We start from the raw sequence: 19,558 nt of genomic DNA on the forward strand, positions 1-19,558 counted from the left end.
GAACACCAAATTAGACATTAATCCAGAGTTTTCTTAATCTCACAGGCATTAAAATATTTACGGGGCACAGATTACTTGGACATTGTAATGGTAGGCTTTCTTTTCTTTTCTTTTCTTTTTGGAGACAGAGTCTTGCTCTGTCAACCACATTGGAGTGCAGTGGCGCAATCTTAGCTCACTATAAACTCAGACTCATGGGCTCAAGTGATCCTCCTGCCTCAGCCTCCAGGCATGTGTTACCACACTCAGCTTTTTTTTTTTTTTTCCCCTTAATTTTGTAGCGATGTACCATGTTGCCCAGGCTGGTCTTGAACTCCTGGCCTCAAGCAAACCTCCCAACTTGCAACTTGGCCTCCCAAAGTGGTGGGATTACATGTGTGAGCCACCATGCCTGGCCTATTATTTTCTATCTTAAGAAGAAAACTATAATTTCTACCTTATTGCAGAGCTGAGGCTTGTGCTTCACAATTGATGTTGCTGCATCAGTGTACTTTTGTTGATCTGACACATTCCCAACCATTGCAGTGCTTTTCCTTCTAGGAGGCTGGGAGCGTGTGCATGGGAGCCATTGTCTACTCCCACCTATCATTAAAACCAGGAGTGATAAACCACATGTCCAGGGTGAGCAGAGTAATGGGCAAACAGCAGATTCAGCAGCAGGTGTTGGGGGTTCCGCCTTGGAGACTAGGGTTCAAGGTCACAGCTCTACTCCCTGGAAGGATAGAGGATGCTCAGTAAGGCCTGTAACCAAGAGGAACCTTAGTAGGGGAAGGAAGGGAAATAGGAGACTCGGGCCTAAGAGAAGAAACAGGTCACAGCTGGACATGAAGTCACAGAAAATAGGGCAGGGCTCAGGGGTTGAGGTATAGAAGCCCAAAGAGTGAGGCTTGGATGTTGACACTGAGCCAAGAGATCCCAAGGGCAGGATAGGTTCTAGAGTCAGGGCCAGACTGAACTAAGAGGGGAGGCCCCATGGCTCCCGCTTCAAAGGGCAACACACAAAGGAAACCAAATTCATCATTACACAGTTGAGTCCAAATCAATTGCGTTTTTTATTATACTTTTCTCCTAATCTACCACGTTCTACAAATGCCCTGTCATTCTCTCAATTGGCCAAGGGCTGTGTGGTTATTCAAAATATGTAAAGAATGTTTATCTCCATGTAGTGAAATGAGCTCTTTGGAATGGGAATCGGAGGCCTGACTTCTGCTCCACATTCTGCCACTAACCAGCTGAGTGACTCTACAGTTTATTTAACTTTTCAGGGAGGGCCTCCTTTAGTTTTTAAATCTACAACCTGAGGACTTGACCTAAATGATCTCTAAGGATCTCGTAAGTTTGAAAATTTTGTAATTCTGTGGGTATCTATCGAGGTGGCCTTTGAGCTTGTGCGGACAGATGGTCAAACTGAAACTCTACCTTTTTCTTTCCTTTTTTTTTTTTTTGAGACAGGATCTCACTGTCATCCAGGCTGGAGTGCGGTGGCATGATCTCAGCTCACTGCAACCTCCGCCTCCCAGGTTCAAGCAATTCTCGTGCCTCAGCCTCCCTAGCAGCTGTGACTACAGTAATGCACCACCACGCCTGGCTAATTTTGTATTTTTAGTAGAGACAGAGTTTTGCCGTGTTGCCCAGGCTGGTCTCAAACTCCTGACCTCAAGGGATCCACCTGCCTTAGCCTCCCAAAATGCTGGGATTACAGGAGTGAGCCACCATGCCCAGTCCTGAAAACTTTTAGATAACTCTACAGAAGATAAATTTTTAATCCTCTCCTCCTCATATGTCAACATTGTTTTCACTGCAGCCTCTGCCTCCCCACACCTGGCCTACAGTCCCCTTTTCTTTCTTGTTGCGTGGACACAACTGTGTGACTACAAGGGGCTTGGCTGAGATTTTAGGAGTCTGGTGGCCCACCACAAGCAGAACAGTGAGGGGACTCTTCCCTGGGTGCAGTCAGTAAGGGTGTGTTATTTATAGACAAGGCAGAAACAACCATAAAAACAACTTAAAGTCGGTTAGCTTTTTATTACCCCTGTTTGCCAGCAACTCTCAACAATGTTGGTGATAAAATACTCCTTCCCCAAAGATATTTTGTTGGTGAAATTCTAAATCATTGCTACAGTTACAGTTGAGTTTTGATCATTTATATGTAAATTTCAGATTAGTATACATTTAATACTCTTTAATAATAAACATTTTATTCTATCTAGACATTGCCAGCCCCTGACAAATGTAATCTCCACTTTACCATTTGTTTTGAGAGAAAGTTCATCATGGTTCAAAATCTTGGCACGGCAGAGTGGCTCACACCTATAATTACAGCACTTTGGGAGGTCTAGGTGGGAGGGTTGCTTGAGGCCAGGAGTTCGATACCAGCCTGGGCAATATAGCAAGACCCCAACTCTAAAAAAAAAAATTGTTCAGCGTGATCTCACATACCTGTAGGCCTAGCTAGTCAGGAGGCTGAGGCAGGAGAATCACTTGAGCCCAGGAGTTCAAGGCTGCAGTGAGCTAGGATCATGCCGTTGCATTCCAGCCTGGGTGATAGAGTGAGATTCTGTTTCTAACAGTAAACACAAAATATTGTGCATGCAATTTCAGCACAGTTTATGCCCGCAATCTCTGTGGAACTACATATTTCTGTGTTTAAACAGTAGAATCAAAATGAACAGTGACAACATAGAGACTGCAAAGTAAAGAAACAGCCTTGAATGGCTTCAGTTCGGCTGTTTTGTGTGACCACTTGGAGACTGTGCGACAGTGTGAACTACAGGCAATAATATTTTTGTTTTCTTAGGGCAAATTTTAGCTCATACATGAACTATTTTGCTGAATTTGAATATCTTTGGAGCTGAAATATTTTCCTTTTTAATGATTGTTTTAAAACTATAGAATCAAAAAATGATTATTACATGACTTTTACTGAAAACAATATTGAGATATGAGGAGGGGAGGATTAAAAAGTTATCTTCTCTAGAGTTATCTAAAAGTTAACAGGGCTGGGCATGGTGGCTCACTCCTGTGATCCCAGCACTTTGGGAGGCCAAGGCAGGCGGATCACCTGAGGTCAGGAGTTTGAGACCAGCCTGGCCAACATGGTGAGACCCTGTCTCCATGTCTCTACTAAAAATACAAAAATGAGTTGGGGGCAGCGGCGGGCACCTGTAATCTAAGCTACTCAGGGCGCTGAGGCAAGAGAATCACTTGAACCTGGGAGGCGGAGGTTGCCGTAAGCTGAGATCATGCCACTGTACTCCGGCCTAGGCAACAGAGTGAGAATCTGTCTCCAAAAAAAAAAAAAGAAGAAGAAGAAGAAGAAAAAGTTATCAGCCTCAAATATTCTGAGGATGCCGTTACTATAGCGTATTTCTCTCTCCTTGGTTTGTGCAGTTACTGGCCAACACCTTCCCAAGAACAAGCGTCCAAAGGAACCAGGGGAGAATAGAATCAAACCTACCAACAAGAAGGTGAAGCCCAAAATTCCTAAAATAAAGGACAGGGACTCAGCCGATTCAACACCAAAGACACAGTCTATCATGATGCAGGTGCTGGATAAAGGTCGCTTCCAGAAACCCGCCGCTACCCTGAGTCTGCTGGCGGGGCAAAGTGTAGAGCTTCGATGTAAGGGGAGTAGAATTGGATGGAGCTACCCTGCATATCTTGACACCTTTAAGGACTCTCGCATCAGGTAAGCATTTTTTTTTTTAAACTGTGTAGGGTTGAGTATTTGTAATTGTAATAGTTCACAAAATTCATTCTTAACTGTTATTACACATTGTTTCTGACATCTTCCATTTTACCCTCATAGATCATAAAAATAGAAACTCAAAGAGCGAAAGTCACAGATTTTATTTCTTTACCCAGTTAATAAAAACAACTGCAAATCCTACCAACATTTGTTGAAAGAGTGAAATTTTATAGGAAACCATGTGACCAAACCATATGACAATTTTATTTGAAAATGTATGGTGAGTGAAATTTTGTAGGAAACCAAAATTTTATAGAAAACTATTATGTGTACAGATGGATGTTTAAAAATGCATATTGTGTGGCCGGGTGCAGTGGCTCATGCCTGTAATCCCAGCCCTTTGGGAGGCGAAAGCAGGCAGATCACTTGAGGCCAGGAGTTGGAGACTAGCCTGGCCAACATGGTGAAACTCCCTCTCTACAAGAAATATGAATTAGCCAGATGTGGTAGCATGTGCCTGTAATCCCAGCTACTCAGGAGGCTGGGGCAGGAGAGTCGCTTGAACCCCAGAGGTGAAGATTACAGTGAACCATGATCACACTACCGCACTCCGTCTCAAAAAAAATATAAAAAAAATACTGTGAAAATTAATGGACTCAATATTTTATGTTGTTTCTTAAATAATCATAATGAAAACTAAAATGACCTAACAGGAGATTCCTCTGAGCAACTTGACCAGATATCAACTTCAACTACTTTTCAACTGCTTCTGATTATTATTATTATTGTTATTATATATTTGTTTTTTTTTAGACAGTCTCGCTCTGTCACCCAGGTTGGAGTACAGTGGTGCGATCTCGGTTCACTGCAAGCTCCGCCTCCTGGGTTCACGCCATTGTCCTGCCTCAGCCTCCCGAGCAGCTGGGACTACAGGCACCTGCCACCATGCCCAGCTAAGTTTTTGCATTTTTAGTAGAGATGGGGTTTCACCATATTAGCCAGGATGGTCTTGATCTCCTGACCTCGTGATCCTCCCGCCTCGGCCTCCCAAAGTGCTAGGATTACAGGTGTGAGCCACCGCACCTGGTTGCTTCTGATTATTTTTACGTTCATAAATCTATGACTGTTACATTCAGAGGCCTCAACTGGTAAGAAGGCCAGTGATTTCTCATGTTTAAATGAGTACCTTCAGGAGGCTGGGCTTTCTAGACCAGGAAGAGTGGTTATGGTGGTGACGGCGGCAAGTGTGAGAAGCAAGAAAGAAACACATACTTTCCACGGTGCTGGGAGGAACCTGAGCACGGGCTGTGAGTCAGCGGGTGTGTATGGGGTTAGAGTCCTGTGCACCTTGGCGAAGTCTCCTAAACTCTGCCAGGTCTGTTTCCTTATGTGTAGAATGAGGGCAGGGGATGGCATGATTTCTAAGATTCTTTCTGACCCTATTTCTGTATATGATGGAGAAATAGTATCGATTTACAATGGAGAAATACCAGACGTTGTTTGAGATGACAAGAGCAGGAGAAAGAAAGGCTGCGGGCAGGCTGGGCACGGTTGGCTCATGCCTGTAATCCCAGCGCTTTGGGAGGCCAAGGCGGGCAGATTGTCATGATGTCAAGAGATTGATACCATCCTGGCCAACATTGTGAAACCCTGTCTCCACTAAAAATATAAAAATAAACTGGGCATGTTGCATGCCTCTAGTCCCAGCTATTTGGGAGGCTGAGGCAGGAGAATCGCTTGAACCCTGGAGGCAGAGGTTGCAGTGAGCTGAGATTGCATGACTGCACTCCAGCCTTGCAACACAGCAATACTCCATCTCAAAAAAAAAAAGAAAGACTGCAGAGGGCAGGTATCTCAGACTCTGTATGTTCATAACAGATTCGTATTTCCACACAAACTGTGTTTTCGCAGAAATTCATCTCCCTCAAGGACATCATTATCCACTTGGTTACCCAACCAGAAGACTGGGAGGCATCCGTGCCTCCTCCCTCTCTCCACACTCTCCACATCCAGTCAGTCGCCAAGTTAAGCCAGTTCAGCCTTCATTTTAACATTTCAAAATTCTATGAGTTTGGTGTAAACGTAATAGCAGTTCTTGCCATGAAACATGATGATGGCGAACCACTATTGCTTTTGCAATATTGAGTCATAATATATGACTCAATTCCCTCTTCATAGCAATTGAGCCTTCTTCCAGGAATGGCAATCTGTCCATTTGCATTCCTGGAGTCACTGTCCCCTGTCTGAGCTGCTGCTCTCTGCCATCTCTGATACTGCAGTGACCACACCCGGGCTAGAGCTTCTCACTGCAGCTGGAGCAACACTTAAAAGTCAGAGCCACAGAGTGTGTGTCTCCCCTGCTAACAGCTCAGTGTGTGCCCTTAGGGATAAAGTCCAACATCCTCACATGGCAGTGAGGCCCTCCCTGTCCTCTGCCGTCTCTCTGGAGTCACCTCTAATCTCAATGGGTCGCTCTGCTCTCGCTGCCCTGGGCTCCTGTAAGATTCTCAAAAGCACCAGGCTCCTGGGGCCTTCAAGTTTGCTGCTTTCATAGCCAGGAACACTCTTGGGCCCCTCAGCACCGGGCTAACCTTAGGCATCACTTTCTCTGGGAAACCCGTGGCAGGCCTCCCCAGCTCTGTGTTCCCACAGCACTTGCTGTTGCATCTTCCCGGCTCTCTTCACACTTGAAAAACTACTTCCAACATCTTTGTTTTTCACTGAGACTTAGCTGAGTGGTTGGCGTTTAAGTTTCCCTACTTAATGCTTGACTGACAAGCCTCCCTGATACATTTGTCCTTCTTACACACACACACACACTCCCCTACACACACAACTTGGAGAATAAATAAAATACATGTATAAGTTATATTAAACTGTCTACTTATCTCTCTTATCTTCTTAGATTAAGACATCTTTCACGTTTTTATTCTGACTCGACCTTCTAGCGTCGTGGATAAAACAGGATAGAGTCCTTCTTAAGGCTGAGTGAGCTGCATGGGGAGTGGAGATGGAGAAAGTGAATCCATTCTTCCTGTTTCTCTTTCTACACTTGAAGTGCATGTGTATAAGAGAGAACATAGGGATATTCTGCTTGGAAGAAATCTGGAAAGGCTTACCACTATATATGTTTATGTGCGGTAAAAAACACATAACACAGATTTACCCTCTTAATGATTTTGAAGGCCAGGCATGATGGCTCACACCTGTAATCCCAGCACTTTGGAAGGCCAAGGTGGGCAGATCGCTTGAGCCCAGGAGTTCAAGACTAGCTTGGGCAACATGGCGAAACCATCTCTACTAAAATTACGGAAAAAAAAAAAAATTAACCTGGCTTTGGAGTGCGTTCCTGTAGTCCCAGCTACTTGAGAGGCTAAGGGGGTGGGATCACCTGAGCCCAGGAAGTCAACGCTGCAGTGAGCCATGATCATACCACTGCAATCCAGCCTGGGCAACATGAGTGACACTGTTTCAGAAAAAACAAGAAAGAAAAAATAATTTTGAAGTGTACAGTATTGTTAACTGTAGGCACATTGTTGTATAATAGACCTCTAGACCGTTTTCATCTTGCATGGCTGAAACTCTGTGCCCACTGAACTCCTCCTCTCCTAGCAGTCTTTCCTGGCAATCACCTTGCTACTGGCTGTTTCTGAGTTTGACAACTCTAGGTACCCCATATAAATGGAACATGCAGCATATTTTTTTGTCGTTGTTGCTGACTTATTTCCCACAGCATGATGTCCTGAAAGTTCTTTGATGTTGCAGCATATGATATGGATTCCTTTCTGTTTAAGGCTGAGTAATATTATATTGTATATATATACCACATTTTATGTTTGAGATAGAGTCTTGCTCTGTCACCCAGGCTGGAGTGCAGTGGGACGATCTCGGCTCACTACAGCTCCTGCCTCCCAGGTTCAAGTGATTCTCCTGCCTCAGCCTCCCAACTAGCTGGGATTACAGGCACACAACACCACACTTAGCTAACTTTTGTATCTTTAGTAGAGACAGGGTTTCACTAAGATGGCCAGGCTGGTCTCGAATTCCTGACCTCGGCCTCCCATAAGTGCTGGGATTACAAGCGTGAGCCACCATGCCAGGCCTATACTACATTTGTTTTGTTTGTTTTGTTTTGAGTTGGAGTCTTGCTGTTTCACCCAGGCTGGAGTGCAGTGGTACAATCTCAGCTCACTGCAATCTCTGCCTCCCAGGTTCAAGCGACTCTTCTGCCTCAGCTTCCAGAGTAGCTGGGATTACAGGCACGCACCGCCATGCCTGGCTCATTTTTGTATTTTTAGTAGAGATGAGGTTTCACCATGTTGACCAGGGTGGTCTCGAACTCCTGACCTCAGGCAATCTGCGCACCTTGGCCTCCCATAGTGCTGGGATTACAGGTGTGAGCCACTGTGCCTGGCCTAGACTACATTTTTATAATCCATCATCCAGCGATAGGCATTTAGGCTCCTTCCACCTTCTGGCTATTGTGAATGCCGCAGTGAACATGGATGTGCATATATTTCTTTGAGATTCTGCTTTTAAATCTTTTGGATGTATACCCAGAAGTGGGATTTACTACATACTTTTTTTTTTTTTTTCTGATGGACATCCTGATGTTGGTTTTACTGTTTCTGTTTTGAATACACAGGCCAGGTCAGGAGCAGTGAGATTTGCCAGCACTCAGGGCTCTAAGGGTCTTGGGCCACTTCTGGATGGAGGGAGAGCCCCACATGCCCCGAGCAAGGCCCCCCATTAAGGGACTGCAGCCACCTCCAGGGGCTCCTCCATCCACCCACCTTCTCCCACATGCCAGAGGGAGCCTTCTCGCCCTCCCTCCCTGCCCACCATCCCCTCAGCCATCAGCCTGGCATTGAAAGCCTTTCCAAGTTCCACCTTACTTTTCCCGCTCCCAAAGGTGCCCAGGCTCTGGGAAGGCCCAGCTCATATCCCTGATGGTGGCACATTCTCTGGAGGACCCTCCTGTTCTTGGGTACAGGCCATGCCCCACCTAGGGAGCCGCCCCATTTTGGATCCTGTAGGATCTCTAAAACCCAGCTCTGACCTCAACTTTCTGTCTGGCCTGGAGGTTTCCCAGCCTCCTGAGAGCTCTCCTGGGCCTTGGTCTGGGCAGAACCTGGGCCTAAACAAACAAGAGCCGGGGCAGCCAGGGTCTCTGCGTGTCTGGGCCCAGGGCTTGCCCTCAGAACTCAACTGTCCAACAGGAGAGGAGGGTGCCTCCACCTTCCCTACTGCCCGCCCCTTTTTCAGGATCTCTAGCCCTGTGGTGGGGTGGGGGTGCTGGGTGCCCCAGGTAGAGCTGAAGTCATGGGGCTCTTGAGGAGTTGGTGTCCACCTGGAGTCTGTCCAGTGAGGTTAGGTCAACAGGTGTGCTGTCTGTCCTTCAAGGCTGAGCCACCTCCCAACAGCCCGTACAACCCGAGGGGCCTTTTGAGGGAGGGGCAGGCAGGCCCAGTGGGTGGTCAGTCCAAGGTGAACCCACCCACCATGGCCAGTGTTCCTCAGGCTGAGCCTCCAGTGGGTGAAACCTGGGAGTCCTCATCTTTCCTGGCAGATGGGACCATTGACAAGAGGAGGTGGGTGGGGCCTCCACAGACTCTGCCCTGTGGTGTCACACAGCTGGCAGCCAATGGGAAGCACCCAGCCAGGAAACCCCGGAGCTACCCTTGCTGGGCACCCTCGCTGGGTACCCTCGCTGGGGGACCTGGGCCATCCCAGTTTGTGCGAAGTGGCCGGAGGCAGTTAGGAGCCCATGTTCAGTCCAAGGCTGTCCACTGAGCCCTGTGTGACTGTGACCGGGCTGGGGTGTCCATGTCCTCTTTGGACCTCAGTTCCTGTAAAATGGCCCGTTGGCCAGATTGGCCGCCGGGCTACTCACAGGTGCACGGGCTGCATGTAACTCCGTGGGAGGAAGCCAGCGCACCCGTAGGACCGGCCCCGCCTCCAGCACCACATACATTTTAAATGACCTTATTCACTAAAGTCGAATTCATACACTTTTTATAAAAAAACAGAATTGACATAATTTAAATTATTCTGAACATTTAATCTTTGACTTACACAAAGCATCTTAAGCTTAGAGGATTCCATGCTTGAAATTTTAGTATTTTCTAACAGCATTTTCAAATATATCTAAATTATATATTAAAATACATTTGAAAACATTTTAAAGACTTAGAGTAAGCACTAACCTGAAGAGAGAGATTTAGCATCTGAAGAAACAAATTTTGACTTTTTAACATTAAATACTGTTCATCCGAAGCACAGCAAGAGCCTTAGAAGAAAGTAATGACTGATGTGGGCTTCGAAAAACTTACGAAACATGAAAAAATGTGAAAAACATCTAGTCATAGCTATATCAACCAAAGATAAAAAAACCATGATTTATTTCACACCAGAGATTCAAGAAACGGACTCTTGACATCGTTCCCAGAACGTGGTGCCTTTGGATGGAGAAGTATTCGTTGTGTGTTTTCTTTTTTCCATGGAATGAGTTCTTTCCAGGGCTGTGACAGTGTTGAGTTTGGAAGCTCCCCAGGTGCTCATCCAACAAAGCCTTGTCGTTTTTTGTTTTTTTGTTTTTTTGGGTTTTTTTTGGCAAAGTCTTACTCCGTCACCTAGGTTGGAGTGCAGTGGCACTATCTCAGCTCGCTGCAACCTCCGCCTTCCGTATTGAAGCAATTCTAGTGCCCCAACCTCCTGGGTAGCTGATACTACGGGCATCAGCTGCCACACCTGGCTAATTTTTGTATGTTTCGTAGACACGGGCTTTCACTACGTTGGCCAGGCTCGTCTCTGCCTCTTGGCCTCAGGTGATCCGTCCACCTTGGTCTCTCAAAGTCCTGAGATGACAGGCATGAGCCACCTCACCCAGCCAAGTCTTGTAGTTTTAACCAATATTGGTGGCTTTCTGGAAGCGTGACCACATTTATCTGAATATAACCTTCTGACTACTTCATCTTTTCCTACTAAATCGTGAAATGTTCTTCACACTCACCTACAAAAGCAGGTCAACAGAGAGAGCAATTAATGAAGAAGAAAAAGGTCTAACAAACTTTGGAGCTCTAGGAAGTAAAATGCCCAAGTAGAGAAAAATGCAATATACATTTGTTTTTCCCAAAGTGCTGGGAATGTCACAGTTGGTTATTTAAGACTTTAATGAGTTAATGTATCTGGCTTTATTCATCAATGATTTTGGTAAATGATTAAAACACAATATAAAGAAAGGAACATTCACGGCACTCAAATATAATTTGGCATCTCTCTAGGATTGGAGGATGCAGAAATCCATCTCTCTTACCGATTATTCATGGTGGTGTTTTAGCAAGGATGCTACGTCAGTTTCTTTGGCCTGTAAAACAAGATGGTCTCTAAGGGCCCACTCAACTAAGAATTTGGGATTTGGGAAAATAAGTGTTTAAAGCAATATTGCAGTAAGTTAATGTGTTCTAACCTGCAGTAGTTTCATACGGATTTTTATGTAGATCTGCTTACGATGTTGATGACAATATGGTATTCCATCAATGTAACATTGCATTGTAATCTTAGGGGGTTCCCAGCTTGTGGCTTTTAATTTTTACTATCATAAATAGTGCAGTTATAAACATTATTATATAAATAACTTTCATGGTTCATATGTGTAACACAGAGAAAGCATTCAATTTACTCAATAAGGATAAATGTGTTATTCTATATGTTTCCTTCAATGAGAATAAAGACAAAGAATGTTATGGAACAGAGAAGCCAGAGGCTGAGGCACAGCTAGATTTGAATTATCCCTTTATCACTAACCAGCAAGTGGTCTGTGATCAGTAATTTCCCTAGAACCCAGCTTCCTGATCTGGAATATGAATATATTATTGCCGATCTGTTTGTTTCATTGATTACTTCTTTATAATCTGGGGTCTGTGCCCTTCTTCCCTCCTGAAAGAATAAACCCCTTGAGGCAGATAGCACATCTGTGGTTTAGCATCAGATTCCTAGCACCTAGAACAATGTCTGACACATACCAGAGCTCAGGAAGTATGTTTTGGCTTTCCCAGGGGTTTAGGGCACATGTCAGAAGTCAGTTCCTAGTCATTCATTCATTCAACATTTAAAGATAATTACTGAGTACTGATGTGTACACTGCATGTATTGGGCGGTGGGTCTGCTAGGCAAACAACAAAGTATTAATATATTTCATATCTATGGTGCTGTGTCACCTGGATCCATCTCCATTGTCTCAGAGCCTGATATGGTTTGCCTGTTTCCCCTCCAAAATCTCATCTTGAATTGTAGCTCCTGTAATTCCCACATGTTGTGGGAGGGAGCCTGTGGGAGATAATGGAATCATGAGGGCAGTTCCGCCATGCTGTTCTCATGGTAGTGAATAAGTTCCACGAGATCACATGGTTTTCTAAGGGGAAACCCCTTTCTCTTGGTGCTTATTCTGTCTCTTGCCTGCTGCCATGTAATACATCCCTTGTTCTTCCGCCAGGATTGTGAGGCCTCCGCAGCCAAGTGGAACTATGAGTCCATTAAACCTCTTTCCTTTATACATTACCCAGTTTCAGGTATGTGTTTATTAGCAATGTGAGAACAGACTAATACAGAACCTATTGTTACTTGACCTCATAGAGTCATTAGTCCATTGACTCTCCCTTCTCCCTCTTGATCCACATTGCCGCTTTATGTCTTTACTTCTCTCTCTCTCTTTTTAAAAATGTTATTTTTCCATAAGTTACTGAGGTACAGGTGGTATTTGGTTACATAAGTTCTTTAGTGGTGATTGGTGAGATCCTGGTGTACCCGTCATCACCTGAGCGGTATGCACTGCACCATATTTACATATTTATTATCTTTTTTTTTTTTTTTTTTGGGGGGTCGGAGTCTCGCTCTGTCACCCAGGCTGGAGCGCAGTGGCGCGATCTCGGCTCACTGCAAGCTCCGCCTCCCAGGTTCACGCCATTCTCCTGCCTCAGCCTCCCGAGTAGCTGGGACTACAGGTGCCCGCCGCCACGCCCGGCTAATTTTTTGCATTTTTAGTAGAGACAGGATTTCACCGTGTTAGCCAGGATGGTGTCGATCTCCCGACCTCGTGATCCACCCGCCTGAGCCTCCCAGAGTGCTGGGATTACAGGCGTGAGCCACCGTGCCCGGCCCATATTTGTTATCTTTTATCCCTTGGCACCCCCCAAACTCTTCCCCCCAAGTCCCCAAAGTCCATTGTATCATTCTTAGGCCTTTGCATCCTCATAGCTTAATTCCATATATCAGTGAGAACATACGATGTTTGGTTTTCTATTCCTGAGTTACTTCACTTAGAATAATAGTCTCCAATTCTGGGTTCTGTCATTTCTACTGAACTCTTGAACATGTCCTAAGTTCCTTTGCTCTCTGTTCTTCCTTCGTATCCACTTGGAAACTTCTGACCCTTGATGACCCTGTTCATCTCCTTTCTCTTGTCTGCACATGGACCCTGAGCACTGCTGGAAGGAGCCATACAGCTGGCCACATGGCCGTGGCCGCCAGTAGATGTGGCCACCTCACTTCTGCCTGGCAAAACTGAATACATTTCTCTAGAAAGGTCACTTTTTCTTTCTTCTTAAACCTCTGATCTCTCTCTCTCTCTCTCTCTCTCTCTCTCTCTCTCTCACTTTCAGCTAATGAAGTCATCCCCTAATTTATTGAGAAATTGGAGCTCCAATCGCCTTAACTTTATCTTGTCACATGTCCTCCTTCCCTGCTCTACCAGTGACAGGGGAAGAAGGATGAGGATTTTCCCTCCTAAGGCCAAAGCACTATCTGTGCCCTGGATCTCATCTCTACCTACTTTCTCAGGAACCTCAACACGTCACTTATTGCCTCTTCATTCTGGGTCGTCAACATCTCCTTGAAAAGGATTTATGGGTCCTTTTCATCAATATTCACCAAATTAAGAAATTCTGCCTTGACCCCCATGCACCCTCCAGCCATCTTCCTGTCTTATAACCTTCACAGCCAGTTCCCTGGGAGGAGTCTCTGTTCCCATTGTATTCACTTTTTTTCTTTTTCCTATTCACTCTTCAATAACTCTACCTGACTCCTGGCCCCATTACTCCACATCCATTTTATCACCAAGGTCAATAAGGGCACTAAATCCAGAGTTCCCTTTTCCATGCCTTGAGATTTCCTGCACCAACTCCGTTTAGCCGAGTGAAGCATCTGTCTTGGCTTCCACAGTCCTGTGTCCTTCTGGTTTTCTCTCTGTCTCACAGCCCTTCCAGAATCCTCTTCACCAGCTCTGCATCCTCCACTCTTCCAGACATTGAATGTTGGTTCTGTACACTCCTCTCTACATGCTGGCAAATACCCTCAATTTGTCCTGTATTACGTTAAATGTTTCTTCTGAGTTTCAGACTGAGCTATCCAGCTGCCGGCTCACAATATCTGTTTGGATCTTTCATGAGCTTTTATTTAAATTGAACCATCTATCCCAGCAACAGGGGAGGCCAGGATGGGAGAATTGCTTGAGGCCAGGAATTTAAGACCAGCCTGGGCAACATAGCAAGACCCCCATCTCTAAAAAATGTGTTTTAAATTACAGGTGTGGTGATACATGCCTGTAGCTGCAGCTACTCAGGATACTGAGGTGAGAAGATCACTTGAGCCCAGGGATTTGAGGCCGTAGTGAACTATGATCCATGACTGCACTCCAGCCTGGGCAACAGAGCAAGACCCCATCTCTAAAAACAAAACAAAACAAAACAAAACAAACAAACAAAAACTTTAAAAACGAGCCAGGGATAGTGGTGCACACCTGTAGTCCCAGCTACTTGGGAGGCTGACATGGTAAGATAGTTTGGGCCCAGGAGCTTGAGACTGCTGTGAGCTATGATTGCGCCACTGCTCTCCAGCCTGGGAGACAGGGCGAGGCCCATCTCTAAAAAAATAATAAACAAACTCAGCTCATGATCTTTCTCCACACCTGGTCATCCTCCTGTGTCCTTCAGTTCAGAGAATGGCACTAATTCCATCCAGTTGCTCTTGACCAGAGGCCTGGGAGTCACTCTGAATACCACTTTCCTTATTCACTCCCGCATCCAAACAGTGATGCTACTATCTAAGTAGTTCTTGGATTTTCCCACTTCTTCCTATCACAGCAGCAGTGACTCTAGTCTCTAACCATAGAGGGTGTCTGTTTATTCCCTGATGTTTTCCGCGCACCCAGCACAGTCTCCAGCATGCTGTAGGTCCTCCATGTGTGTTTCCATGAATGAGTGGTGCTGGGGTCACTGAGCCTGGAGGGCATCTAAAGTCAGGCCCCTGAGATCATGTGACCTGAGACTCTGGGAACAAGCTCAAAGAACCTTTGACCTGAAAGGGACCTTCTGATTGTTCAGCTTACACCCCTATTTTTTTTCCCTCTTTCCAACTTTTAGGTTGAACGTGTATATGTGCAGGTTTGTTACATGGGTAAATTGCATGTCACGAGGGCTTGATACACAGATCATTTCATTATCCAGGTAATAAGCTTAGTACCTGATAGGTAGTTTTCTCAGTCCTGACCCTCTTCCCACCCTCCACCTTCAAGTGGGCCCCTGTGTCTATTGTTTCCATCTTTGTGTCCAGGTGTACTCAGTGTTTAGCTCCCCCTTAAAAGTGAGAGCATGTGGTACGTGGTTTCCGGTTCCTGTGTTGGTTTACTTAGGATAATGGCCTCCAACTGCATCCATGTTGCTGCAAAGGACATGATTTCATTCTTTTTTATTGTGTGGTATTCCATGGTGTGTATGTACCACATTTTCTTTATCCAGTCTACTATTGATGGGCATCTAGGTTGATTCCATGTCTTTGCTATTATGACTAGTACTGCAATGAACATATGAATTCTTGTGCCTTTGTGGTAGAACAATCTATATTCCTTTGGATATATACTCAGTAATGGGATTGCTGGCCCATGTGGTGGCTCTAAGTTCTTTGAGAAATCTCCAAACTGCTTTGCACAGTGGCTGAACGAATCCACATTCCCACCTGCAGTGTGTAAACTTTCCCTTTCCTCCACGATGTGGATGGCATCTGTTATTTTTGGCTTTGGTTAATAGCCATTCTGACTGGTGTGAGAGTATATCTCATTGTGGTTCTGGTTTGGATTTCTTTAATAATTAGTCATGTTGGGATTTTTCATATGCATATTGGCCATGTGTATGTCTTCAAGGAAGCCTCACTTTTTGACAGATAAGGGAACTGAGAGTCATAGAGGAGAGGTGGCTGGTCCAGAGGGACAAGCTGGCAAGTGGCTGCATGGGTCCCAGAACTTGGGCGCCCTAGTTCCCGAGGCAGAATGGCTGCCCTACTCCAGAGCTCTGTGGTATGTCTGTTGGGATAAATTTAGATCACAGTACACTCTCGGTCTGATGGAGGTAGCTTCAGGCAAGACAGATTAATCATCGACTTTTTTTTTTTTTAGTTATAGACTAAACTAATCTGATTTCTAAAGATTCAAAACAGAAATGAAAAGCATATACTTACCCAGAAGGAGGCATCGATTTTTCTTGCTGAAATACCTTTGCGTGGAAAGTGGTTGAAATTCCACATTGATTTAGGATAACTCTTTGGATGCCAGAGCGTGAAAATCTGACACTGGGCTATTTGGAAAGGAGAACTATGTCGGAAGAGCGTAACTGAGGGATGCTCTTGGAGTTCTGGTCTCCTACACTGCGATACTTGTTTCCTTTGCCTTGCAAAACCCTGTCATGAGAAGGTCCACTAGATGGCAGGTTTCAGCTGTGCTACAACTGTCTTCCTAGCACCAGTAATGAAGAAACATTGCAAATGAGAACTGAGTGCATACAATACCTGCACACTTAAACCTATGGTCCTTTCAGCCTTTTAGGCTACGCAGTGGTCACAGTTTCAAGTTGTGCTTTAAACAGTGTAGAATTCATTTTACCAAGAAATTTTATTTTATCTATTTTTGGAGACAGAGTCTTCTTTCTTGCCCAGCCTGGAGTGCAGAAGCGCGATCTCAGCTCACTGCAACCTCTGCCTCCTGGGTTCGGGCAACTCTCATGCCTCAGCCTCTCAAGTAGCTGGGATTACAAGCGTGTGCCACCACGGCTGGCTAATTTTTTGTATTTTTAGTAGAGATGGGGTTTTGCCATGTTGGCCAGGCTTGTCTTGAACTCCTGACCTCAAGTGATCCACCCACCACCTGGGCCTCCCTAAGTGCTGGGATTACAAGCATAAGCCACCGCGCCCGGCCCAACAAACACATTTTTTAAAAAGGGAGTAGACATTTGTAAGTGTATGTACCCACACAGGGACAAATTCATACATGCCCCTGTGCCCTGCTGTGTCTTTCAGGAACAGTAGCCCCCTTGAACAGTGTAGTTGGTCCCTTCGAGGCTAATAGAAACATGCTGATGACTGTATTTTCAGGTGCTGAAATTGATTCAGGTTTTACTTCAAGACTCAGTCCATCCCAGATCCCATAAACATCTCCTGTCTTTGAGATTGGAAACAGCAAAGGTACTGTTCGTGACAACAGTAATTATCATTGGTCGGACGCTCTGTTTCTTGACTCCTCTGCCCTGTTCCTTTCTGCCAACAGTTTTTTTATAAGCATCTACTATGTTTATGGTCCCTGCTAGGCAGATGCTGGAGATAAGATGGCGAGCAAATAAATATAATCTCAGTATCCCATAGATCTTTTAATCTCATGGAAGATAAATAAGCAATTTTAATAAAATATTAAAATCTGTTAGCAAGTGCCTTGTTAACAGAAGTATGGTGTCAAGGAGGAGGAAACTCAAGCTCATACCTGAAAGTTGAGAGTTCCCTAGGTAAGGAAAGGTGTGGAAGAATATAAGGAAATTCCAGAAACAGGGAAGTGTTTGAAGGAAGTACCTAGAAGTGGGAAAGAGTGTAGAACTTGGAGCATGGAGGGCAGGTGGGTAAGACGGGGCGGTCAGAGGCAAGGGAATGGGAAGGCGGTTAGGAGAAGAGATGATGATGGGAGGTGAGGCAGACCATAGAGGGCCTTGTTGACCACATAAAGAAATTTAGAGTAAAATTTAGGGCAATTTTGAGTCGAGGATTTAAAGCCTTTCTAAATATGTATACACAGAAAATGCATGGCTGAGCATGGTGGCTCACGCCTGTAATTCCAGCACTTTGGGAGACTGCTGAGCGCGGGGTGGAATCACTTGAGCTCCAGGAGTTTGAGGACCAGGCCTGGGGCAACCATGGCAAGACCCCATCTCTACCAAAAAAAAAAAAAAAAAAGAACAAATTCGCGGTCCTGTGCCTATAGTCCCAGCTACCTGGGAGGCTGAGGTGGGAGGATTGCTTGAGCCTGGGAAGTGGAGGCTGCAGTGAGCTGAGATCATGCCGCTGCACTCCAGCTTGGGCAACAGAGTGAAACTCTGTCTCAGAAAGAATGAAAGAAGAGAGAGAGAGAGAGAAAAAGGAAAAGGAGGAGGAGGGAGACAGAAAATGCAGAGTAATATAAACCATAGTGTGAGGGTTAGCACTCCTCATTGCCTTCAGAAGAAAGAGTGTCTTTTTCTGTGTCAATTGTCTTCATTCTTCCTCCCCGTGCCCCATGCCTATTCCGCTCAAACTGGGGTCTGTAGATGTGTTCTTGGACGTCATGTTTCTTTGCAATATTTTTTTTTAAATATTTGCTTTCATTTTGTTGATAATATTAAAAAATTCACACAGGAATATTCTGGATTATCTGAATAACCCCTGCTGGGAGATCAACATGACCCACTTTCGGCTTCTCTGCACACATTTTGTTTCTTGAATCTCATCATAACACATTTCCAGGTTGTAGAGCCAGAGAATGATTGGCACCGCGCTGATTCAGGGAAGAAAATGAGAAGAAACTGAGAATAGGTGTGTCTGGACAAAGGCTTAAATATAATCAGTCGATGCTGGTAGGAACAAGGAGATGTTGGAGATTTCAGCTATGTTGTCAGCCACATCACAGCAGTAAAAACAAGATAGGCTGATACGGTAATAAGCCCTGGTCCTGCTCCCTAGGAAATAAGAGTCCAGGCATTGTCTCTCAGGATGTTTCTCTGGTATCTGGTCGGATGTTAGCATTTTTTCAGTCAAGAACTGGGAGTTGGGAGGAGTGCGTGGGGCACAGGAGATCTCTTTGATGGCTGGCTCCTCTGACAACAATAAATAGCTTTTAGAGAGAAGGGAGGGCATCAGGCTTTTCATTTGGCCACGGCTGGCAACAGCTTACTCCACCCACAGACAACACAAAGGGAGGGTGGGCCGATGGAGCAGAGAGTGGGCTCCCGGCCAGGCTCATCATGTCATCCAGCATCTGGAGGGAGAGTCTGGGAGACATTTTAAAAGAAAAAGAGAAAGATCTTAAGTGGTTATCAACAGAAGAACCCCACCGTTGAGAAGGAATCTGCACAGACTTTGGTAAATGTTACGGACAGTACTCTGGTGTTATACTGAGGAAGGTTTTTTTTTTTTTTTTTCAAATAATTTATATTTTTGGAAAATACACAGAACAGACAATTTACCCTATTAACTATTTTTAAGTAGACAGTTCAGTACACTTCAGTGCATTCATATCGTTATGCAGGTGTCTTTTATATTCGAACTCACTTTCCTCCAAAGCTCGTTTTATTTTCTGAGCAGAACAAATGAAGATGAGGAGGCTCTCACTTTGCCTTCGTTCTTATCTGGAGCATGGATCCAATTGGGGTCAAATTTGCAGTGGCCAGTCAAAAGGAAATGCCACCCCCAAGCTCTAATACTTGTCCTCAAATGGTCTTCCACCCCAGAAATGACAAATACATAACTTAACCAATGCTGAAGGTACAGCATTCTCTTTCCAGACTCACTGGCACCAGCTCCAGGCCC

The 19,558-nt window shown here is 45.1% G+C and overlaps 1 protein-coding gene across 3 annotated transcripts in view; it reads left to right on the plus strand.

The window, feature by feature from the left end:
- The window catches only part of PDGFRL (platelet derived growth factor receptor like), a 71,640-nt gene that overhangs the window by 10,768 nt on the left and 41,314 nt on the right, over positions 1–19,558 (plus strand). For all 3 annotated transcript variants that reach the window (XM_017867228.1, XM_017867229.1, XM_017867230.1), the window contains exon 2: positions 3,391–3,688. In XM_017867228.1, coding sequence (XP_017722717.1) covers positions 3,391–3,688 — 298 coding nt within the window. The remainder of the gene's footprint in view (positions 1–3,390; positions 3,689–19,558) is intronic.

Source organism: Rhinopithecus bieti, unplaced genomic scaffold (genome assembly GCF_001698545.2).
Source record: "Rhinopithecus bieti isolate Rb0 unplaced genomic scaffold, ASM169854v2 scaffold_2888, whole genome shotgun sequence".
Taxonomy (NCBI): domain Eukaryota; kingdom Metazoa; phylum Chordata; class Mammalia; order Primates; family Cercopithecidae; genus Rhinopithecus; species Rhinopithecus bieti.